The 25,646-nt window shown below is 40.9% G+C and overlaps 2 protein-coding genes across 2 annotated transcripts in view; one reads left to right on the forward strand and one right to left on the reverse strand.

The window, feature by feature from the left end:
- tacr1a (tachykinin receptor 1a) overlaps positions 1-20,484 on the reverse strand; it is a 44,003-nt gene extending 23,519 nt beyond the window's left edge. The window contains exons 1-2 of the mRNA XM_072665252.1: positions 19,837-20,484; positions 7,544-7,738 (exon numbers count right to left, since the gene is read on the reverse strand). Of these exons, the coding sequence (XP_072521353.1) occupies positions 7,544-7,738; positions 19,837-20,240 (599 nt within the window). The 5' untranslated portion in view covers positions 20,241-20,484. The remainder of the gene's footprint in view (positions 1-7,543; positions 7,739-19,836) is intronic.
- LOC140542319 (tetraspanin-15) overlaps positions 1-25,646 on the forward strand; it is a 118,317-nt gene that overhangs the window by 65,527 nt on the left and 27,144 nt on the right. The window lies entirely within an intron of this gene.

The raw sequence follows: 25,646 nt of genomic DNA on the forward strand, positions 1-25,646 counted from the left end.
TACAACAGTGATGTAGTGACTGGCTGCATGTATGTGTCGTCCAGAGACCGGGACGTCATCCAAAGATACCTGTGCCAGAGCTTTTGTAGGACCCTCATCTGTCCTTTCTGTCCAGTCCTCTTTAGTCTTCTTGTACATGATAATGAGATATATTGGCTTAATGGTTACTGAGCCTATTGAGCCTAACCCCTCACATCTCTGGAGGCCAGTACTTCACCCTCTACCTCTTCGCCCTAAGAGCGCTGTTTCACCTCGCATAGTGAGTTAATAGCAACACGGCCGTCTGGGGAGCGGGGAGATCGTTTCTTTCGAGCCCAGCCAGGCGAGTGGCGGAAGAATGTAGCATAATTGCGACACCTCCCAGCAGGGGGTTTTCGCTATGTGTCGCATTTCTATTCTCAGGATTTCCTTTTTTCAGAGTTCTGCGCGCTTCGCCGCGTTTCACTGTGGAGTTCTGCGCTGGGGGAACATCATGTAAAAGCACCACCTGGTGCGGAGGCAGTGTTTCTTAGCTGCGGTCGCCGGTGAGGGACCTGGCGAGATGCTGGACTTTCTTCAGAAGGAGGCCCAGACTGCAACGAGCGAATCTGCCAGTCTAGGTCTGCCGTGGTCAGTGAGACTTGGATTTGACGGCATGATTGCACCTTGCGATAATAGCAGCTCATCTCACATCGCTGCTATTGGCAGCGATATGGAACGACTGTCGGCCAAAGATGTGTCATCTGTTTTAGCTTGTCAAACACATGGTGGAGTGGAAGATGTGCTGCTAGCTTCTTTGGCTTGGAAGCCTTATATGGCTACAAAACTAAAGGCAAGATGGGACACCTCATTAAGCAGCACCATTAGCAGCACCACCACATATGATTATGAAGTAGCTCAATGGGTTCGTCAGAAAGGGTGTCCACAAACATTTGAACACTTATAGACTATTTATACACTATACAAAGTTCAATATACAATGTTTGTGGACACCCTTTCTGATGAACCCATTGCTGACACAAATGTGCAAGCATACGGGGTATAAAGCCCCCCCCCCCCCCCAGCATTGAGCTGTGGAGCTGTGTTCTCTGCAATGATGATGGCGCTCCGTCCAATACTGTTTTTTTATCCTAATTTTCAACCCATGTTCATGTGAATTCCACCTATTACTCACAATGCCCCCAGCACTAGGAGGGTGAGGACGAGCACGTCTCCTCCAACACACGTGCATGACTCAGAGCCCTTCTATCCAATACTGTGAGTATTGGATAGATGAGGTGGGGTGGTGATCATCCAACATCCTGACTTCACTATTGCTTGTCGCTGAATGCAATCAAATCCTCATGGCAATGCTCCAAAATCCAGTTCTATTCTAGTAGAAAGCCTTGTTCCCTGGACAGTAGAGACAGTGACTCCAACAAAAGCAGGGTAAGCTCTTTTTTTTATACCATTGAGAAGAAACAATGAATTAGCAGGTGTCCCAATACTTTTGTCAATAAAGTGTGTATAAACTAGCAATGTATTCGGCATGTATCTTATATAAAAGTCTCTATGTGATACTGTTATGGCCTGTATGTGTGTGTACAAACACACACACACACACAGCTCTCTTCTGTTCCATCTGGCCAGGAGTGTGTGGAACTAGATGTGCAGTGGTGGTAAAAGACAGGCAGGTGTGTGTTGGGGGCTGCCAGTCTCAGCCTGCCGGGTGGCGCGAGAAGGGGGTTTTATAGCAATTTACAAAAATCAGTGCTTAGCTGATTACCACTCAACAGGGTCCAGCACAGTTGGAGAGAGAGCAATTTAGAGGGAGAGAGAGGGAGAGAGAGGCAGAGAGAGGGGACACACAAGAGGAAAAGAACGCTAGAGAACCGTAAGTAGGAGAAGATGGAGGAGGAAAGAGGAAAAAGAGAGACGGGGTAAAGAGCCGACGTGGTGAGGCGGGAACAGTAGGTGGGGGGGGGGGTGTGAAGGAGTGAGAGAGGAGTGAAACAGCAGGAGTACATCATTCAAAGCAGTAGAAGTAGCAGAGCGAGAGAATAGAGAGAGAAACTCACAGCGGAGAAGGAGGGAGTGAGAGGGCGCGACAGCTACACGGAGTAAAAGGACAGATGATGGAGATGACACACAGCGCAGTGTGTGCAGGTCTCGGCTTAGACGTGCGATGCCGTTTTTGGTCTGAGTCAGACAGATTGGAGACCACCTGCAGTGTCAGAGCAGAATTACCCACACAGCCCCCTCAGAGTGAAACACACCACACACCGTGACGCGCCCACTCAGAGCAGCCCCATGCCGCATTTCAAATACATCCCCACTTTCATGCAGGCTGACAAAGCAGCATTGTGGGTGGTCTCACGGGAGGGGTCTGGGTGTACATGTGCAAATGTTACTGATCAAAGCTATGAAATATTATTAAATTAATTTATAAAAATATATATCAAAGTATTCAAATGACTTAATATCCAGTATGAAGTTCTAATAGCATTAATATCCAGTATGAAGCTCCAATAACATTAACATCCAGTATGAAGCTCCAATAACATTAACATCCAGTATGAAGCTCTAATAACATTTAATATCCAGTATGAATCTCTAATAGAATTAATATCCAAAATTAAGTTCTAATAAAATTAATACCCAGAATGAAGCTCTAATAACATTAATATCCAGAATGAAGCTCTAATAGAATTAATATCCAGAATTAAGTTCTAATAAAATTAATACCCAGAATGAAGCTCTAATAACATTAATATCCAGAATTAAGTTCTAATAGCATTAATATCCAGAATGAAGCTCTAATAACATCAATATCCAGTATGAAGCTCTAATAACATTAATATCCAGAATGAAGCTCTAATAGCATTAATATCCAGAATTAAGTTCTAATAGCATTAATATCCAGAATGAAGCTCTAATAACATTAATATCCAGAATTAAGTTCTAATAGCATTAATATCCAGAATGAAGCTCTAATAACATTAATATCCAGTATGAAGCTCTAATAACATTAATATCCAGAATGAAGCTCTAATAACATTAATATCCAGAATTAAGTTCTAATAGCATTAATATCCAGAATGAAGCTCTAATAACATTAATATCCAGAATTAAGTTCTAATAGCATTAATATCCAGAATGAAGCTCTAATAACATTAATATCCAGAATTAAGTTCTAATAGCATTAATATCCAGAATGAAGCTCTAATAACATTAATATCCAGTATGAAGCTCTAATAACATTAATATCCAGAATTAAGTTCTAATAGCATTAATATCCAGAATGAAGCTCTAATAACATTAATATCCAGTATGAAGCTCTAATAACATTAATATCCAGAATGAAGCTCTAATAGCATTAATATCCAGAATTAAGTTCTAATAGCATTAATATCCAGAATGAAGCTCTAATAACATTAATATCCAGAATTAAGTTCTAATAGCATTAATATCCAGAATGAAGCTCTAATAACATTAATATCCAGAATGAAGCTCTAATAACATTAATATCCAGAATTAAGTTCTAATAGCATTAATATCCAGAATGAAGCTCTAATAACATTAATATCCAGAATTAAGTTCTAATAGCATTAATATCCAGAATGAAGCTCTAATAACATTAATATCCAGAATTAAGTTCTAATAGCATTAATATCCAGAATGAAGCTCTAATAACATTAATATCCAGTATGAAGCTCTAATAACATTAATATCCAGAATAAAGCTCTAATACAATTAATATTACTAATAATTGTATTAATATCTAGACTGATGTTCTAATAATGTTAATATCCAGAATCCATTATAATATAATTAGCACCCTGGACTTTATATTATTTATCATTTAACAGCTTTCTTTATATAAAACTATAAAAGCAAAACACACAACACTGTTTACACTATGTGTAATTTACTATTAAATAAAATGACATTTTATTTCAGCAGTGTGTGTGTGTGTGTGTGTGTGTGTGTGTGTGTGTCTGCCTGTCTGTCTGTCTGTCTCTCTTTCCGGCACAAGAATTGAACAGTTTCACTAAGCTGACGCCTGGCATTATACTGACCGCCTGGGATGGCTTGTGGGCTCCAACACAAGCAGGCAGTAGTAGAGTGTGTGTGTGTGTGTGTGTGTGTGTGTGAGTGTATGTCAGACAGAGGGAGCTATTGTGTGTACAGAGAATGTGCGATGTACGTTTCCTCCTGCCAGTGTGTGTGTGTGTGTGTGTGTGTGAGGGAGAGCTCAGGTCGGGAATCCAAGCTTTCATAATACTAACGCCTCTATTTATATCCCAGCATTCATATTCATATCACCACCATGCAAACCTGCATGAACGCCTGATCTGCAGTGCCCTGTCTCCCATTAGAGCTCCAAATTGCCATCCAAACCCTACCAGAACTGGCTCTTAGGTCCGGTCCGACTCAGACTTCATGTCATGAATATTCATTGTGCTGGAGATTGGGTTCAAGTTCCTCATTCTCATATTTTTATTATTATTATATTCTGTTTTCTACCCTGTTTATAGCTGCTCTAGGGTGCACTGAATCGGGCAAGTGCACAGTCGGTGGGCGGAAGAAGAGGCCTAAGTCCAGCCTTGAAGGCCGTGGCGTTGACACAGCCAGCTAGAGCCATTGAAAACATCACATATAAACCCCGGGAGTTGTCCAGAGAATCAGGTCTGGACGTTCCAGGTGGTCTTCTTTAGCATCGAAGAATTAATGATACATGCTCATTGTGCCACTGACTGCAGACGATCTCTGTAAGTGAGAAGAACCACTGCATGTTCTGTTTTTTTGGAGATGGCGAAGATGGATGTGTGTGTGCGAGTCTTCTCCTCCTGCCGCTGATAGCTCTTTGTTCTTTCAGCCTAAGGGCCTAACAGGCTTCTCTAAAAGGCTACGAGTTACACTTCGAGAGAGGACCATGGCTTTGCTCTGCCTGCTAAACTCGCCTATGATGGCGTTGGTGAGGGAATAAGAGCCGAGAGTGAGAGTCTGAATGCTGAATTCTTCACACCTAGCAGCTCTATATCGGTGAGTGTGGAACCACTCATAAATAAAGCGGTCGGAAAGGTTTTTGGCTCCTCGAAAACCCTTCAGTGATGATTCTTCTAAAGGAACATTGTTGGAGATCAGATACTTTGTAATGTTTTCTGAAGAACCTTCATATAAAGCAGTGGTTCTTTAGTAGTTATTCTGCTAGACAAGCCAAGAACCTAAGGGCTCAGGGCTCAGAATGGCCCCGGGGGTCGCAAGTTCAAATCTGAAGCCGTGCCTCTTTGCCATCAGCGGCCGGAATCTGAGAGAGCACAATTGGCCGTGCTCTCTCCAGGTGGGTAGATGGCACTTATAAGGTTTCCTCCTAGCGTATCCGAGAACAAAACAACAGAGCTTTTCCGCCAAGCGTGTTGGATGCTCTGTTTTGTACAAAATGTTGTTAGTTAAAAATGAAAAATTGGGTTCGTTTAGGGCTCAAAGCTGGGTGTGGTGGTACAGGCTGGGTCAGGTTCATGTTCAGGCTAAAGTTTGGTCAGGTTTTGAGTGAAAGCAGCTCAAACTACATTCAGGTTTGCACCAGAATTCTATCTCAAATCTGTCTCAAAGTGTGGTACTGTAGTTTGGGTGGGCTTGGATCAGGCTGTATTCGGGTTTAAACGAAATTTTGTAAGTATGGGGTCAATCTGAACTATTAATATGGAGCTGAGTGTAAAGTTATTAGGCTGTATTTGAGTTCCCAACCAACATTTTGCTGACGAAAACGGTTTGAAAGTCTATAGCTGAGTTCACGGCCGGGACAATATCAGGACATATGTCCACATTTGAGTCAAAGGAGGACACCAGCACACTCTGCTGCCCTATTTGCCTAGTCGAATTTGCATCCTTTTAAGCAGAATGTCTTACTCTAGACGGCTGAAGTTCTTCTTCTGATCTTCATGCCTAGACAGAGCAGGTCTAATATCTGGAGAACGAAGACGTTTTGAGGGGACCAGAAGGACGGAGAGACAGAGAAAGAGCAGAGAGAGAAATAAGGAAGGGAAATGCTCAATGAACCTACGGTCTTGGGTGAGCCACAGTAAATCCCATTGACTTCAGAATGTCCATACCAATGTCACAAGCCATTCCTTTTCATCTGGCATCACAAACCCTACACACACTCCTCATTGGTCTTCCTCCTGAGTTCTGACAGGTGCGCAGTGGTGGCTGTCTGTCTTAGTAGGAGCGTGGGTGTTTTCGCCGGAGGCAGTTTGCCGCCTGAGAGAACCTCGCTTTTCCTCGAGCGGCGTCTTTTTTATCAAGGTGAACTCGCCGCCCCGCCGTCTCTCTGGGGGACGGGGGCCTCGTTCTCATTTAACACCCACGTTGTTGTTTTTAAAACACTCCGCCACCCAAACCCAAGAGACCGCGGGCTCAAATAAAAAAGTTAGAAACCATGAAATTAAGTTCTTTTATGTCCTTCCGACCCCAAACGCAAGGGCGTCCGTTGGACTACAAAGCGTTTCCCGATAAAGGAACAGTACGTAGATGAACCCTCGGGTAATGAAATGTCGCCACCACCCATACAAGTCAAACAATTTTTTTTTTTTTACAAAGCTTTCCAGTAAACACAATCCGTCAGTAAGGTGTCAGGCCATGGACATTATCTCTTGAGGCTGAACATTCTGCTGATCACGAAACTCTATAAGGACAAAGTATTTGGACACCTGCTGATTGATTGCTTCTTCCGAAATCAAGGGTATTAAATAGAGCTTATCCTGCTTTTGTTGAAGTAACGGTCTCTACTGTCCAGTATTAGAGTTTGGAGGAGCATTGCTGTGAGGATTTGATTGCATTCAGCGACAAGAGCGTTAATGAGGTCAGGATGATCACCACTCCACCTCATCCCCAACTCCACCCCAAGTATTGGAAAGAGCGCCTTCCAGCTCAATGCTGCTGGGGGGGCTTTATACCCCTCTATAGCCCACGCCTGGCATTAGGCAGCATGGTGCCAATAGGTACATGATTATCTGCTCCAGAGAGTCCTATTCTATTGGCAGTACTTCTCTACAGGAACTAGACAAGTTGCGTTTATGTGTCGGCAATGGGTGCGACTTGATGTAGCCGAATGCATTCATTAGAAGGGGTGTCCACAAACATTTGGCAGTAGGCCATGGGAGTGGACGTAACAGGGTTTACAAAGTGCTGCTTAATCAAATACCCGAAACTGACCAATAAGAATCCAATAAGAGGACACAGAACATGCCTATTGGTCACGATGTATGAACTGCTGCTTGGTGAAGTAAGTCAGTATGTGGAGAATGTGCCGTTGGGGACAGCAGTGATCTGGAAAAAAGGTTGCAGCCCTCCATACTGCCCCGGGCTACTGTGATTAATTTATTAGGCCTAGAACTGAAACTAAATGTGGACCCCAAACACAGTCAGTAAGCCAAGGTCTCTGGGTGCACATCCGATTAGCTATTATGGAAGCCTATGCGTATATCATATATACCATATAGTCTATCCTTAGGACAGAGCTCATTTTTTCCACTAATAAAGCCACTGCCTCCACTCAGACGAACAGCTGAATCCCTCTTACATCGTTTTGAAGTCCATGACGATGTATTCGGGCCAGTCGATGTAGCAGACCACGCGGCCGGGCAGCTTTTCAATGTTGGAGTAGTAGTACTGCGGGAAGGCCAGCAGGAGCGCCAGCACCCAGATCACTCCAATGATCACCTTGGTCTGAGTGGACGACAGGCGCTGCTTCAGCGGATGGATGATGGCCATGTACCTGGAGGGGGAAGCCAGAGAGCACAGGGGTTACGGTCCAGGCAAGACGACCATGGTAAAAAAAATAAATTAATAAATAAATAATCCCTCTTTAAAAATGTTGTGGAACAAGGTAGACATTTTTAAGCTATCCTGTGCAAAAACGTTTTATATCTTAGGTGATACTGGATGTTGTTGTTTCAGTTTCATCTTAAACTTATCATTTTTGCATCTTTTACTATTTTAATTTTTTTTTTATTGTCCCAGTTGCTATTTTAATTTTCGCTATTTTAAAACGAAACTAAAATAATTATTTAGCAAATTCAAAAATTTGCTTCCTTAGTAGTATTTAATGTTTTTTTTTTTTACTTTTTACTTTTTTGTACAAAGAATATATTAGAATATTATAGAACTCATCAAATACTTTAAGTTCACAATATTTATTTATTAGAAATAAAAAACACCAAATGTCATGTTTTAGTTTCTAACTTCCTTATCCAGAAATGCATAAATGCATTAATATGCTCCCTAGTAATGAGTAAATCATGTCATTGGGCCAAACCTTTGCACAAGACTGTAAGCATTAGCTGTAGTATGTAGTACCGCAGTGCTCCTTTTTTTTATTGAGGGTAACGTCATTTTCAAATCCCTTTTCTGCCTGATTTGGCAATCAGGTAGAAAAAGGACTGCCAGTCTGTTTGCAGAATACAGGGGCACTCTGTATCATCTTCCAGCTTTAATAGATTTATGCTGAAATTACTTGTTTTTTCCAGTTAATTAGGCATGTTACTACTTGTGTGACGACTGTTCAGCTGATGGTGTTAAAGCAAATAACTCAGGAAATAGGTTTGCTCTCTCTGGGTCTGATCTTCTACCCATCTAACGTAATTCATGTTCCAGCCAGTGCTTTCAATAATTTACAAGTTGTAGGGAATGTTTTATTATTGCAAACAGAGAATCCTTCAAGGTATCAGAAAAACTATAGTTTAAGAAAAAAAGTGTCTTAAAAACCTTAAAGGTTCCAGATTTTTTTGTGAATTTACAAACTTCAGTAATTAATACAGTAGTGGTTGGTGTGGTTGGTGGTTAATACGGTAGTGGTTGGTGTGGCGCAACAGATAACACCACCACCATTGAGTTACAACAACACCATGTGGGAGACCAGGGTTCGATTCCCAGTCTGGGTGACTATGCTGCGCTACACCAATAAGAGTCCTTGGGTAAGACTCCTAACACTACATTGGTCCTCCTCTGTAATACGAGTACCCTTGTAAGTCGCTCTGGATAAGAGCGTCAGCTTAATGCCATAAATGTAAATGTAATACAGTAAATTGTATAAATTGATTAATGAAACTACATGTACAGTATAAATTCTGTATATTACAGTATATTAAGTTATTTCCTGATCAAATTAAAAGTACAATAAAAAAGCACCCATAGTTTCTTTAACATAAAGTAAACAGTTCCCTTAAAAGTGCATTTCCCATGAATTATTCATAAACCAGTTCTTCATAATTGGTTCCAAAACACCATAAATAACCCAGAACCAATTGGTGTGTGTATTTATTTGCCTGAATAAAGGCTTGTATCCTTTAGAGCTGTTTCCGTGAACGACTATGTGATTCCTCGCGATAATTCACTTGGCAATGAACGACTAATTGGGCACCTTTTGAAATGTTGTGTCGCGGCTTATTCCCAACAAATTTAATTTGGTCTTGTCAAACAGCTTCTTCCCGGCATGGGCACGGAGCACGTTAACACCACTCGCCTAAGCAGGTGAAAGAGAAATAGCCTGTCGATTGCTCTTTTCACGAGAGGAGAATGAAGTTAATTGCAGTTTTGTTGGGAAGGAACAGCTGTGTAAATGAAGGCAGGTCGCGCACGCTGTCATCGCACTCAGGCATCACTGTGTGCATTAATTAGGCAGCGCATGACTCACGGCATAACTTTATTTAGTGTTACTGAAAATGGGGTAGTCAGATTCCTCAAGAGCTGCTCCCTGGCATGAACATACTCCTGAGTGTGTAGTCCACCTTGGCCCAAGAGACGAATTGCAAGTCCAGGCTATGACTAGTGGAGACAATGCAATGACTTGGATTTGAGAAACAAGTCCCAGTACAAATACTTTTGACTTCTTGATACTATTAAGACCAAGGGAAGTCCAAGTACAGGTACTATTAAGACCAAGACAAGTCTAAGTACAGATACTAAGACAGAGACAAATCTAAGTATATATACTATTGCGTCCAAGACAAATCTAAGTGCAGGTACTATTAAGACCAAGGAAGGTCCAAGTACAGATACTATTAAGACCAAGGGAAGTCCAAGTACAGATACTATTAAGACCAAGACAAGTCTAAGTACAGATACTATTAAGACCAAGGAAGGTCCAAGTACAGATACTATTAAGACCAAGACAAGTCCAAGTACAGATACTATTAAGACCAAGACAAGTCTAAGTACAGATACTATTAAGACCAAGACAAGTCTAAGTACAGATACTATTAAGACCAAGGAAGGTCCAAGTACAGATACTATTAAGACCAAGACAAGTCTAAGTACAGATACTATTAAGACCAAGGCAAGTCCAAGTACAGATACTATTAAGACCAAGACAAGTCTAAGTACAGATACTATTAAGACCAAGACAAGTCTAAGTACAGATACTATTAAGACCAAGGCAAGTCCAAGTACAGATACTATTAAGACCAAGGCAAGTCCAAGTACAGATACTATTAAGACCAAGGCAAGTCCAAGTACAGATACTATTAAGACCAAGACATATCTAAGTACAGATACTGTTAAGACCAAGACAAGTCCAAGTACAAATACTAAAACAGAGACAAATCTAAGTATATATACTATGAAGACCCAGACAAGTCTAAGTACAGATACTATTAAGACCAAGACAAGTCTAAGTACAGATACTATTGCGTCCAAGTTAAGACCAAGACAAGTCTAAGTACAAATACTATTGCGCCCAAGACAAATCTAAGTACAGATAGTATTAAGACCAAGACAAGTATAAGTACAGATACTATTGCGTCCAAGACAAATCTAAGTACAGATACTATTAAGGCCAAGACAAGTCTAAGTACAGATACTATTAAGACCAAGACAAGTCTAAGTACAGATACTATTAAGACCAAGACAAGTCTAAGTACAGATACTATTGCGTCCAAGTTAAGACCAAGACAAGTCTAAGTACAGATACTATTGCGCCCAAGACAAATCTAAGTACAGATACTATTAAGACCAAGACAAGTCTAAGTACAGATACTATTAAGACCAAGGCAAGTCCAAGTACAGATACTATTAAGACCAAGGCAAGTCCAAGTACAGATACTATTAAGACCAAGACAAGTCTAAGTACAGATACTATTAAGACCATGGCAAGTCCAAGTACAGATACTAAAACAGAGACAAATCTAAGTATATATACTATTAAGACCAAGACATATCTAAGTACAGATACTGTTAAGACCAAGACAAGTCCAAGTACAAATACTAAAACAGAGACAAATCTAAGTATATATACTATGAAGACCCAGACAAGTCTAAGTACAGATACTATTAAGACCAAGACAAGTCTAAGTACAGATACTATTGCGTCCAAGTTAAGACCAAGACAAGTCTAAGTACAAATACTATTGCGCCCAAGACAAATCTAAGTACAGATAGTATTAAGACCAAGACAAGTATAAGTACAGATACTATTGCGTCCAAGACAAATCTAAGTACAGATACTATTAAGGCCAAGACAAGTCTAAGTACAGATACTATTAAGACCAAGACAAGTCTAAGTACAGATACTATTAAGACCAAGACAAGTCTAAGTACAGATACTATTGCGTCCAAGTTAAGACCAAGACAAGTCTAAGTACAGATACTATTGCGCCCAAGACAAATCTAAGTACAGATAGTATTAAGACCAAGACAAGTATAAGTACAGATACTATTGCGTCCAAGACAAATCTAAGTACAGATACTATTAAGATCAAGACAAGTCTAAGTACAGATACTATTAAAACCAAGGCAAGTCCATGTACAGATACTATTAAGACCAGGACAAGTCTAAGTACAGATACTATTAAGATCAAGCCAAGTCTAAGTACAGATACTATTAAAACCAAGGCAAGTCTAAGTACAGATACTATTAAGACCAAGACAAATCTAAGTACAGATACTATTAAGACCAAGATAAGTCTAAGTACAGATACTAAGACCAAGACAATTCTAAGTACAGATACTAAGACCAAGACAAGTCTAAGTACAGATACCATCAAGTTTAAGAAAAGTCTGAGTACAGACACTATCGGGTGCAAGACAAGTATAATTACAGACACTATCAACATACATACAGTCATACTGACACCTTTCAGTCCAGGACAAGCCCAACTACAGACTCTATAGAGCCCAGAAATCCAAGTGCAAATACTACAAAGACTACCAAAGCTGCTGCTGTTCCAGGACCATGATCGGACCACCCCAGATTCCAGAATGAACTTTGGAGGTGTTGAAAAATGAAGCTGAAGCTGAAAGTGAGAAGTGAAGAATTGAAGCAGTAATTAAGATAAAGGGCGGACGCAGTAAACACTCCTTTTATTATCATGCTTGCCTTAATGTGAATTACTGCCCTGACAAATTCCTTCTGAATGGCCAACAAAACCAGTCCTGTCTCTGACTTTTTAAGCTTGCTGCTGGACAGGATTTACAAAATTGAATTACCACTCTAGCGTAGTCTGCTCCAGGCTTCATATCTGAGAAATCACTCAGCTAGTTTTCCTCTGGAAAGACTGAGAAAGCCCTATCAATTATCCTCCAGATTGCATTCTGGACAACCACTGTCCAGTCCAAGTCTAAGAGACCTGACTGCTGCTAATGTCATTGCAGTGAAATGAATGGGGTGAGGTAAGTGAGAAGTGAGGTAGAATGTGAGCCTGTTCCTGGATTTATAAGCAGAGGAACCATCTATCTTCACCTAAAGATATCACCATGACAACGGGTGCTGACTGAGTTCAGCGCAATTACGATGATTTATATACACTTACCATGCACTTCTTAAAGTCCATGCACTGGCCACTTTATCAGAAACACCTAGCTTATGCTTCCACTCACTGGCCACTTTATCAGAAACACCCACCTTGTGCTTTCACTCACTGGCCACTTTATCAGAAACACCTATCTTGTGCTTCTGCTCACTGGCCACTTTATTAGAAACCCCTACCTTGTGCTTCTGCTCACTGGCCACTTTATTAGAAACACCTACATTGTGCTTTCACTCATTGGCCACTTTATTAGAAACATCTACATTGTGCTTCTGCTCACTGGCCACTTTATTAGAAACCCCTGCCTTGTGCTTCTGCTCACTGGCCACTTTATTAGAAACATCTACATTGTGCTTCTGCTCACTGGCCACTTTATTAGAAACCCCTACCTTGTGCTTCTGCTCACTGGCCACTTTATTAGAAACATCTACATTGTGCTTCTGCTCACTGGCCACTTTATTAGAAACCCCTACCTTGTGCTTCTGCTCACTGGCCACTTTATTAGAAACCCCTGCCTTGTGCTTCTGCTCACTGGCCACTTTATTAGAAACCCCTACCTTGTGCTCCTACTTATTGGTCACTTTATTAGAAACACCTTTCTTGTGCTTCCACTCACTGGCCACTGGAAACACAAACCTTAGGGGTCACTGTGTAGGTGTGTGTCCAGTTAAAGACTGCAGGTCATCTGCTACCTTTTGATCACTGGTCAGTTTCTGATATTATTTGTCCGGGTGTTTTTGGAGTGGTGGTCACTCGGTGATGTTCATGGTTGTGTGCGAGGGGCTGGTGCTGGTGCGAGTGTATCAGACCCAGTGGTCTGCAGTAAGTGAAAATAGCCTAACAAGGAATTATACAAATGCCAAAGACATGTCTGACCAACACTCCCACCCCCCACCATACAGCAGCCAGGGTCATTTTCTCCATCATGCTGTACAGCACCTCCGGTCACGCTTGCTTAAAGTGATTTGCTCGAGCCTAACATGTTTATATATGGTGTGGATGAGACGAGCAAGGGTTAGAAGGTCATGCTAGGCTGACGTCCACTACTGGTCACAAGTTTATTGCGTATATGTATGTATGTATTATACTGCGGAAACCTTCAAGCTGGAGAGTAAACGAGTGTATGTGTAATGTGTACATGCGGACTGCAGTTCCACTGTCCCAGTGATTTTTATTAAAACAGCATTTTGCATATAACTTTTAATAGAACTTTGTTCTGGATCTTAATATTATGGATATTTATTTTAGAATACTTTTATTAGAGCAGAACTTTGTACATACATTTCAAAAGAACTAAATTCTGCTTCTTAAAAATTCTGTAACTTAATTTAAAATATTTATTTCATATTTGTATTTTAAAAAATAAACATGTATATAACTTTTAATAGAATGCAATTCAAACCTTAGCATTTATGTAATTTTTTACATAAATGCTCTTTATTCTGGATCTGGATCTTATTTTAACTTAATTTTGAATGTTCACATTAATTTGGATATAACTTGTAATAGAATTGAAGTCAGACCATTCATTTTATGATATTTTGATTGGGATATAACTGTTCATGGAACTTTATTCTGTTATGTAACGTTATTATGTTGTTGCAACATTTTTGGTTATGTATATTATAATATTTTGATTAGAACTTTGATTAGAATGTCTAATATAATTTAATTCAGACCTCATTTTTTGATGTTGATTTAACAATGTTTTCTTTTAATTTTATTACAACTTTTATAATGATATTATTATTTTTTATTATGTTTTTCTGGATATTAACTTTTTTGGGATTTTTATTAACTTATTATTTTGGAAATAACTTTATTATAACTATAATATATATAACATTTATTTGAAATTCATTTGGAATATTAATATTATTGACTAAAGTCCGGAAGTTCTACAACTTTATTTTATTTGTAAATTATTCAGAAAACACTATTATATGTTTCCTTGAAATAAAGCCCTCATAATTATGTGACAGGTATACAGTTGTAGTACTGGTATCATATTACAACAATTTTACCAATAAATAATTTTTATGTTATTAAAAACAGTGAAAACCTGAAAGGTCCTCTAAGTTCCAGTCCATTCATAGCCTGAGGCAGCAATACAGCTCACTGGTGATAAACCAATAAGGATGGAGTGCAGATGGAATGTTCCTTTAATTCAATTAGAAAAATAATTTCTGCTTTTGGGGTCGTTTGACCACCCAGTGGGGTCTGAAGGAAGTGTGTGATGATGTATACAAGCACAATTAGCAGTTCTAAACTTCATTCCTTGTTAGATTAGGCTATATTAACCTTTGCTCTTGGCTCAGGATCATATCTACTGGTGCTTGGGCCTCTACAATTTGATTAGGAATATTATTTCTTATCCTGTGTCTTATCACCTTGGGGGGTGTTTCCTGATGGCCTGAGGACCTCTCCCTGCTCTTAGCAGATGGGCTGGGAAAGGTCCAGATAGTGACCGGTGTCAGGAAAAAGGTTAAATAAATGCTTTTTCATAACCGGAGATTATTTGCTTTCTGCTCCACGACTCTGCAGTCATTTGCCCTTAGGCTACTCACAGCCATCAACGAGTCTAAATCCGAGCCGAGTGAACGCACTACCGTCCTCCTAGTCCCACTCTAACACACGAACACAGGAAGCTGGCGTGGGTGTAGAGGGGCTATGTCTGAATTTGTTCTTTGATTTGTGTTTTTTTTTTTTTTGCTTATATAATGTTTATAAACCAAAATCATCATTAATTCATTTCTACTTAACCTGTATTTTATCCCTTAGAACTAAACGTTTTTGTTACTGCTATATGTAAATATGCTCTGTTCTGATTGGTTGTGTTTTTGCAGCTTACTTATATAGACTATAGGTATAATATAATCCTTGGGCAAAGCCAGTAATGGAGCCCTTAATGGCTATAGCACTGATGTTCATTACTGCATTACTTGACCTTGCAATACTTCAATAGTAGAATTAAAGAAGACGGGAATCTTCAAATTAGCTTCTAATCATATAGTAATTTTGACTGTATGTTGTGAGACTCTAAGCCAGTTAAATAAATGTATTAATTATGTATTTGTGTTAGGATGCATCAAGGCCTTTAATTTGTGGGGAACCTTGTGTTTAATCTAAAATGGTTTAAAAAAAGTTAGCTCAGGGCTACATAGTACTAGAAATCCCATAGGAGTGGTGGCAGAGATTAGCGTTATTGTAAAATTTTGTTCAGAATAACAAAAAAGGAAAGGCATTCTCCAGGCAAGCTGTGAGCTCTGACAAATGGGGTGTTACTACTGGCGGAATCAGTAAATTTTGCACATGCCAAATAATATTCATTATTGATATTTCTATTCACTGTTCAAAAGTTCACCCTTTTCACTTCAACAATTAGCACATACATCTGGGCAATATAAAGACATGGTTACTGTGATAAAATTAGTCCTTGCTATGAATGTTATAGTTTCGAAGCAAATTGGGAATATTATCAGTACTGCATGTTTCATTACAATCACAGGTAATTTACCCTATTTAATTGGAACGTTGCATCAAATTATATATAAATTATAAAATGCTGCATAAACTATAGAACAAAGTAAAAATAAATAACATTGCTATTGAAAAATGCAAATGTCGCCTCTATGTACTATCTGAGTACGGAACAAAGTTTTTACATTAATTATCTTGACTAATAAAACTTTTATTTATTAATATTGTGGATGACATTTGGCCTTGATTACGTTCAAGGATGCTTCAAATTGTACCAAAGAGATGTACTTTAATGTTCACAGTCACCTTTGGGAGCATTTCTATTGGTTCCTTCATCAGAATCTTTTTTTTTTTGCTGTAAAAATAATCAAAAAACCCCCAAAAAACAATAAATCTACATGTGATTTTGTACAGCTACGGTATGTATATCTTTTCCAGTCCCGTTGGAAACACAATCCAGCTGGCTCAACACCGAAACGGCTTGAAAGAACGCCAAAAGTGTGTAGGGCTCCAGCAGAAAGAGAGGCCACTTTGAAAAAAATAGAAGGTTAAAGGCCAAAATGAATATCATCAGCATAATAGAATTTTTTCAGTCTGTAACAAGGAGCTTAACGCGGTGTGAACGCTGCTTTAACCGACTTCCTAATATAGAACTAAAGCATTTGCCCTCAAACATTCTTACAGAAGGCCTCGGCGGCTCGGCTCGGCTCAGGAACAAAGGAAAGAAGCCGGCTGGCTGCCTCTGAACTAAAGGAGATATCCCAGTTAATTACAGAATTACAGACAGACGCGGGGGCGTCCCACCTCGCTTAAGGGGGTCTGAACACAGGCTGGGTTTTAAACAGGATGAATTTAAACCTACCTGCTCCTCTCTCGCGCTCTGTCTTTCTCTCGCGCTCTGTCTTTGTTTACTGTCTATTTTCTCTCTGCCTCTCTCTACCTATTCTGTCTGTCTTCACTGTCTCTGCCTCTGCATCCAGTCTAACTTAATCCAGTCAAACCTCACTGTAAACCCTCAGTATGTTAGGATTCAGAAATCAACTGCAGTCCTAATCTACGAATCAGAAATCAGCAGGTGTCCTAACCCTTAGAGTCAAAAATCAATTGGAGCCTAAACCTCTAAATAGAAAACCAACTGAAATCTTAACCTCAGAATCCAAAATCAGCTGTAGTCTTAAATTCAGAATGCAAAATCAACTGAGGTGTTAAATAAAAAATGGAGTCTTAACCTTTACATTGAAAATCAACTGGAAAGTTAACTTTAGAATCGGAAATCAACTGGAAAGTTAACTTTAGAATCGGAAATCAACTGTGATCTTAACCTCAGAATTGAAATCAACTGTAGTCTTAACCTCAGAATTGAAAATCAACTGAAAAATTAACTTCAGAATTGAAAATCTACTAAAATCTCAGAATCCAAAATCAGCTGGAGTCTTAAACTCCAAATTGAAAATCAACTGTAGTGTTGACCTTGAAATAAAAAATTGAGCTTGAACCTTTAAATTGAGAATCAACTGGAATCTTAACCTCGGAATTGAACATCAACTGTAGTCTTAACCTCAGAATTGAAAATCAACTGAAAAGTTCATTTCAGAATTGAAAATCTACCATAATTTTAACCTTGGAATCCAAACTCAACTGGAGTCTTACACTCCAAATTGACCTCTGAAGTCTTAACCTCTGAATTAAAATTGAAAATCAACTGGAATTTGAACTTCAGAGTTGAACTTCAATGATCTGTCTTAACATCAGAATAAAAAATCATAAACAAATTCACTTAAGAAAAGAAAATCAACTGAAGTCTTAACCTCAGGACCTCAGAATTGAAAACTCACTGTCTTGACCTGAGAATCGGATGTCACACTTTAACCTCGGAAAAGCAAACCTGGATCTAGTCTTAAACTGGGAATCAAAGCTTAAACTTGAATTCTCAATCTCAATCAAACACTGCAAACATTGATCTCTGAACAGAAAAGATGTGTGTGGCCACACAGCTAATGCATACACACTGTGCTCGTCAGAGACTCAGCGTGAATGAAGCAAAGCAGATGTTCGAACACGAGCGTTTCTAATCTACACGTAAAAAAACACACCATCACAGCCAGTTCGGAATTCAGCACTCTCAGCCTTGCAGTGAAGAGCGGTCGTCTGTAGTGGGCGACAGGCCGCAGGGGTTGCGCTGAGGCGGCATGATATGGTCAGAATACTGTATCCCGATTATAACGTCACGTCCTGCAATACCGATATGCCTTCCGATATGCCTTCCGATATTCCAAATAACCGATATACCTTCCGATATTCTGAATAACCGTTATGCCTTCCGATATGCCTTCCGATATTCCTAATAACCGATATGCCTTCCAATATGCCTTCCGATATTCCGAATAACCGATATGCCTTTCGATATTCTGAATAAACGATATGCCTTCCGATATTCCGAATAACCGATATGCCTTCCAATATGCCTTCCGATATTCCGAATAACCGATATGCCTTCCGATATTTTGAATAAACAATATGCCTTCCGATATTCCAAATAACCGATATGCCTTCCGATATTCCGAATAACCGATATGCCTTCCGATAGTCCGAATAACCGATATGCCTTCCGATATTTCAAATAAACGATATGCCTTCCGGTATTCTGAATAACCGTTATGCCTTCCGATATGCCTTCTGATATTCCAAATAACCGATATGCCTTCCGACATTCTGAATAACCGAAATGCTTTCCGATATGCCTTCCGATATTCCGAATAACCGATATGCCTTCCAATATGCCTTCTGATATTCCGAATAACCAATATGCCTTCCGATATTTTGAATAAACAATATGCCTTCCGATATTCCAAATAACCGATATGCCTTCCGATATTCCAAATAACCGATATGCCTTCCGATATTCTGAATAACTGACATGCCTTCCGATACGTGACTTAAGAAAAAAAGCCTCATTTGCATAAACCAACCTCATTAAAAGTCAGAATCACAAACGTTCACTAAAGCATCAACAGCATTCGGAGACCAGGCACAGGAAGATGCTTCAGTAGAGCAAGGGGATTTTTTTTTTGACGACGTATGAAAATGGACTGAGTGCTCATGCGCTGTAGTCCTTATAGTTCTATACCTGTATATTTTCTTCACACCTTTGATCCCACCAACGTAGTTTTACCATGTATTTTTATGTCCACTAACCTTATCTGACGTATTTTCCCACGTATGCCCATGTCCACATATTTTTCCATGCATCATCCCGTGTATTTACTGCCAGTGGACCTCATGCCTGTTTATTTTATCCCATATCTTCCCATGTATTATATATCCACATATCCGCCTGCTCATGTGCTTTATTTTGTGTATCTTCCATATTGTGTAATTCCATTTTTTTTAAATCCCATCTATTTTCCCACGTACTTTCCATGTATTCTCATGCCTGTGTGCTTTACCTCATCCCATGTATTCCCATGCCCATATCTTGTATCCCCTCTGTTGTTTTGCGTATTGCACCTCCTGGACCTCCCATGCGTCTCCATGCCCATCCACATTTCCCTCCACCTGAGTAAAAGCAGAGAGACCTCTGAAAGGAGCTCACCTGTCCACCGCTATGGCCGTCATGGAGTAGATGCTGGCGAAGACGGCGGCGATGGGGAAGAAGTTGTGGAAGCGGCAGTACACGAGGCCGAAGTACCACTCGTTGTGCGCCGCGTACACGAAGTTCACCACCGTGTTGAAGGCGCTCATGCTGGCCTCGGCGAACGCCAGGTTCACCAGGAAGAAGTTGGTGACGGTCCTCATGCGCCTGTGCGCCAGGATGATCCACACCACGGTCACGTTGCCCACCACGGACACCACCACTATCACCGAGTAGGCGACCGCCCAGAGCGCGATGCGCCACATGGGTTGCACGAACTGGTTCCAGTAGGCGTCCGTCAGGTTCGGCTCGAGCGCGCTCCAGTTCCCCGGCCAAGCCTCGGTGGTCGTGTAGAGGGGGTCCATGGTCAAGTCAGAACGCACCAAAACCACAAAGTGCTCGGGTCGTTTCCCCCTCCCCCCTCTGTGTTTAATCGACCATGTTCGTGTCGAATAATCGATTAAAACGGAAAAAGTTTTTTTTTTGGTTTTTATTCCTTGCTGTTGTTGGATAGGGGGGTTATTCCCGTTGCGCAGCGCGAGCGCACTGTGAGGAGAGGCGAGCCCGGTTTGAGGACTCTGTGCTGCTTCTCCAGCGCGCGCGCGCGCGCATATACACCTTCCCCACCCCCTTTTTCAGCGCGTGCCTCGCGTCTCCACGTTGCCTCCCTCCCCTCCCCTGCTGCCCATTTTTAGCTCCAAGCAGCACGCGCGCCTCTCTTCTCGGTGTCAACAGGCTGCATGCATGCATGAGCGCTCGCGGAGCCTCTCCTTTTATTCTCAGCCCCCTGATTCACGAGCGCACGGGGGGGATCCCACCTAAAACGCATCTGCTACTGTGGAAAGTGCAGGAATGCGCGTGGCTGAACTTCTCCTGGGGACTTTTCCAAGGGCCACGCGTGTCTCGTGCGCGTCAAACGGACACGCGCTGACGTGTGCGTAATGTGCAACGTGGATGTCCATGACTCCACAAGCTTCGTTTACTCTGCATCTCGGATGTCCGAGATAATCGACATGAGCGTTTAATTAATCGAACAGAAGCCCTGGCTGATCAATCACATGTAGAAAAGCTCTGCTCGCTACCTCCCTCTAGCGGTGATCGCCAATAAGACAGGCAGTCCTCCGCTGAAGAGCTGAGTGCTGTAGGGCCCCTTGCACCGAACCTCAGTCTTCTACATCAAAGCTCCATATCCAAAGATATTAGACGTTCATCCTTGTCCGGGGCTCAAGTGTGGCTCACAGGGGTGGAACATGGGCTAGGTGGGTTCCAGGTGGGCATGGGTTCTACTTTGGGCTCCACCCTGCTGGAAAATCCAGCTTAAGACCAGCTTCTGCTGGTAGCAGGTTTCAGATGGTCAAAGCTTTATTACTTTAATGGTCAAGGTGGTTGAAAAGCTGGTCATCTAAGCTAGCTAGTTGACCAGCTCTTGACCCCTAGAATAGTGTGTTTTATCATGTAGGTTATGCTGGTAATGCTGGTACACCAGCTTGGTCAGCCTGGTCATGCTACTCGAGCAGCTGAACCATTAAACGTAACCAACTTAGCTCTTGACCAGCATAGGGTATGTTTTTTCGTTCAACTGTACTGGTTCAGCTGACCAACCTGACCAAGTTAGAGCACCAGTATGGCTAAGATTGACCCTGCACCATGACCAGCATGACCGAAATGGTTAACCAGCTAGTTTATCAGTTTAGGTAAGGTTTGTTTTTGTCTGGATGACCAGCTTGACCATCAACCACATGGACCATCAAAGACCAGCTACCAGCAATGTTAGGTCTTAAGATGGTCTAAACTGGACTTTGATGGTCAAGGTGGTTGAAAAGTCCAGTTATCCAGGTGAAAACATACCCTATGCTGGTAAGCTAGCTGGTTAACCAGTGTATGTTGCATTTGGTTCTGGTCATCTAGCTTGGTCATGCTGGTCATGCTTGTAGACCAACTAAACCATCAAACGAAAACATACCCTACGCTGGTCAGAAGCTAAGCTAATCAACCAGCTTAACCAGCTTGAGCTGGCCGTGCTGGTTTTCTCAACTGGGAACTCAATTTCCTTCGTTTTTTCCATTCGCTCAATCACAAGGAAGTGATTGATGTAGCCGCATAGCGCTCAGTGTTGAAATTTGATTGATGTGTGTTCGTGCAGCTAATCTTCTGAATGCTAAGCAGCTTGCTTAGTTCGTAACGACACCATATATTAGGAATGCTAGCTAACACTGCTAAAGCTAAATGAAAACAAATATGCTTCAGTTAGCATTACGCAAATGAGGGCAATTAGTGGCTAATATTAGCCCTGCTGGGCCGAGAAAAATGCTAACAATAAAAAATCTAGCCGGCAGCTTAAAATGTGTGGTGGCTTGCTTGCTCTTCATGCAGTGAAGACGCACTTCATCATATTAGTGAAACGTTGGCTCGCACTAAAGGGATTGATCGGTCAAACGCGCGGCTAACGATGAATGAAAGTCAGTAGCCAGCAGTTAGCCTCATACCATTTGCTTATTGCTCCCTGCTAGCAACTGGCTTTCCCTCCATTCTTTGTTAGCCACACTGGCGTGTTTGACCGAGCTGTCCCTTTCGGTGCGGAGCGACGGGTCACCGATATGATTGATTAAAGTGCGTCTTTACTGCCTGAAGAGTGAGCAAGCCATCACGCATTTCAAGGTAGGATCAATACATGGTGCTAAGCAGGAAGATTGACTCTCCTTGTCATGGATAATGTCACTTGAGCGTCTGCTGAAGACAACGGCGGGGGCTTTGTTTCAGATGCAGATGGATTCAGAGTAGCATTAGCGGGATTGCAGACCCTTCCAGGAAAGTCCGGGAAGGAGCGCTGATCAAACTGATTGATTAATGCTGTTACACGGAGGCTAACGCGTCGCTAGTAATCCCGTTTCCTCCCTTTTAATGACCTTCTGAAGACATTCACGCAACGTTATGTCTTCGTTTACCAAGCTTCAGTCTGTAGAACCTGACAAGAATAATAATAGCTTGTGCCTATATGTGGGCTGGTGACTCGGTTCCAGATATCAGAACCTCTGCAAACCCTAAAGATTGGTGAAATCACGGCCGCGGTTCAAAGTCATAAGCAAATGTTGTTCACCAATGATAGAGGGCTGTCAGTCATGCACGTTCATTAGAATATTAAGATTCTAAAGGATCTTGACTAAAAGGATCACATACTCTTTAAGAGCCTGAGGAAGAAGAACTGAAAGGAACTAAGACTTTTTAAGAGCCTGAGGAAGAAGATCTGAAAGGAACTAAGACTTTTTAAGAGCTTGAGGAAGAAGATCTGAAAGGAACTAAGACTTTTTAAGAGCCTGAGGAAGAAGATCTGAAAGGAACTAAGACTTTTTAAGAGCCTGAGAAAGAAGAACTGAAAGGAACTAAGATTCGTTAGAAGCCTGAGGAAGAAGATCTGAAAGGAACTAAGATTTGTTAAGAGCCTGAGGAAAAAGATCTGAAAGGAACTAAGACTTTTTAAGAGCCTGAGGAAGAAGATCTGAAAGGAACTAAGACTCTTTAAGAGCCTGAGGAAGAAGATCTGAAAGGAACTAAGATTTGTTAAGAGCCTGAGGAAAAAGATCTGAAAGGAACTAAGACTTTTTAAGAGCCTGAGGAAGAAGATCTGAAAGGAACTAAGACTCTTTAAGAGCCTGAGGAAGAAGATCTGAAAGGAACTAAGATTTGTTAAGAGCCTGAGGAAAAAGATCTGAAAGGAACTAAGACTTTTTAAGAGCCTGGGGAAGAAGAACTGAGGGAACTGAAACTCTTTAAGAGCCTGAGGAAGAAGAACTGAAAGGAACTAAGACTTTTTAAGAGCCTGAAGAAGAACTGAAAGGAACTAAGACTCTTTAAGAGCCTGAGGAAGAAGATCTGAAAGGAACTAAGACTTTTTAAGAGCCCGAGGAAGAAGATCTGAAAGGAACTAAGATTCGTTAAGAGCCTGAGGAAGAAGATCTGAAAGGAACTAAGACTTTTTAAGAGCATGAGGAAAAAGATCTGAAAGGAACTAAGACTTTTTAAGAGCCTGAGGAAGAAGAACTGAAAGGAACTAAGACTCTTTAAGAGCCTGAGGAAGAAGATCTGAAAGGAACTAAGATTTGTTAAAAGCCTGAGGAAAAAGATCTGAAAGGAACTAAGACTTTTTAAGAGCCTGAGGGAAAAGATCTGAAAGGAACTAAGACTTTTTAAGAGCCTGAGGAAGAAGAACTGAGGGAACTGAGACTCTTTAAGAGCCTGAGGAAGAAGAACTGAAAGGAACTAAGACTTTTTAAGAGCCTGAAGAAGAACTGAAAGGAACTAAGACTTTTTAAGAGCCTGAGGAAGAAGATCTGAAAGGAACTAAGACTTTTTAAGAGCCTGAGGAAGAAGATCTGAAAGGAACTAAGACTTTTTAAGAGCCCAAGGAAGAAGATCTGAAAGGAACTAAGATTCGTTAAGAGCCTGAGGAAGAAGATATGAAAGGAACTAAGACTTTTTAAGAGCCTGAGGAAGAAGATCTGAAAGGAACTAAGACTTTTTAAGAGCCTGAGGAAGAAGATCTGAAAGGAACAAAGATTCGTTAAGAGCCTGAGGAAGAAGATCTGAAAGGAACTAAGATTTGTTAAAAGCCTGAGGAAGAAGAACTGAGGGAACTGAGACTCTTTAAGAGCCTGAGGAAGAAGAACTGAAAGGAACTAAGACTTTTTAAGAGCCTGAAGAAGAACTGAAAGGAACTAAGACTCTTTAAGAGCCTGAGGAAGAAGAACTGAAAGGAACTAAGACTTTTTAAGAGCCTGAGGAAGAAGAACTGAAAGGAACTAAGACTTTTTAAGAGCCTGAGGAAGAAGATCTGAAAGGAACTAAGACTTTTTAAGAGCCTGAGGAAGAAGATCTGAAAGGAACTAAGACTTTTTAAGAGCCTGAGGAAGAAGAACTGAGGGAACTGAAACTCTTTAAGAGCCTGAGGAAGAAGAACTGAAAGGAACTAAGACTTTTTATGAGCCTGAAGAAGAACTGAAAGGAACTAAGACTCTTTAAGAGCCTGAGGAAGAAGATCTGAAAGGAACTAAGACTTTTTAAGAGCATGAGGAAAAAGATCTGAAAGGAACTAAGACTTTTTAAGAGCCTGAGGAAGAAGAACTGAAAGGAACTAAGACTCTTTAAGAGCCTGAGGAAGAAGATCTGAAAGGAACTAAGATTTGTTAAAAGCCTGAGGAAAAAGATCTGAAAGGAACTAAGACTTTTTAAGAGCCTGAGGGAAAAGATCTGAAAGCAACTAAGACTTTTTAAGAGCCTGAGGAAGAAGAACTGAGGGAACTGAGACTCTTTAAGAGCCTGAGGAAGAAGAACTGAAAGGAACTAAGACTTTTTAAGAGCCTGAAGAAGAACTGAAAGGAACTAAGACTTTTTAAGAGCCTGAGGAAGAAGATCTGAAAGGAACTAAGACTTTTTAAGAGCCTGAGGAAGAAGATCTGAAAGGAACTAAGACTTTTTAAGAGCCCAAGGAAGAAGATCTGAAAGGAACTAAGATTCGTTAAGAGCCTGAGGAAGAAGATATGAAAGGAACTAAGACTTTTTAAGAGCCTGAGGAAGAAGATCTGAAAGGAACTAAGACTTTTTAAGAGCCTGAGGAAGAAGATCTGAAAGGAACAAAGATTCGTTAAGAGCCTGAGGAAGAAGATCTGAAAGGAACTAAGATTTGTTAAAAGCCTGAGGAAGAAGAACTGAGGGAACTGAGACTCTTTAAGAGCCTGAGGAAGAAGAACTGAAAGGAACTAAGACTTTTTAAGAGC

The sequence above is a fragment of the Salminus brasiliensis genome, chromosome 20 (genome assembly GCF_030463535.1).
Source record: "Salminus brasiliensis chromosome 20, fSalBra1.hap2, whole genome shotgun sequence".
Classification (NCBI taxonomy): Eukaryota; Metazoa; Chordata; class Actinopteri; order Characiformes; family Bryconidae; genus Salminus; species Salminus brasiliensis.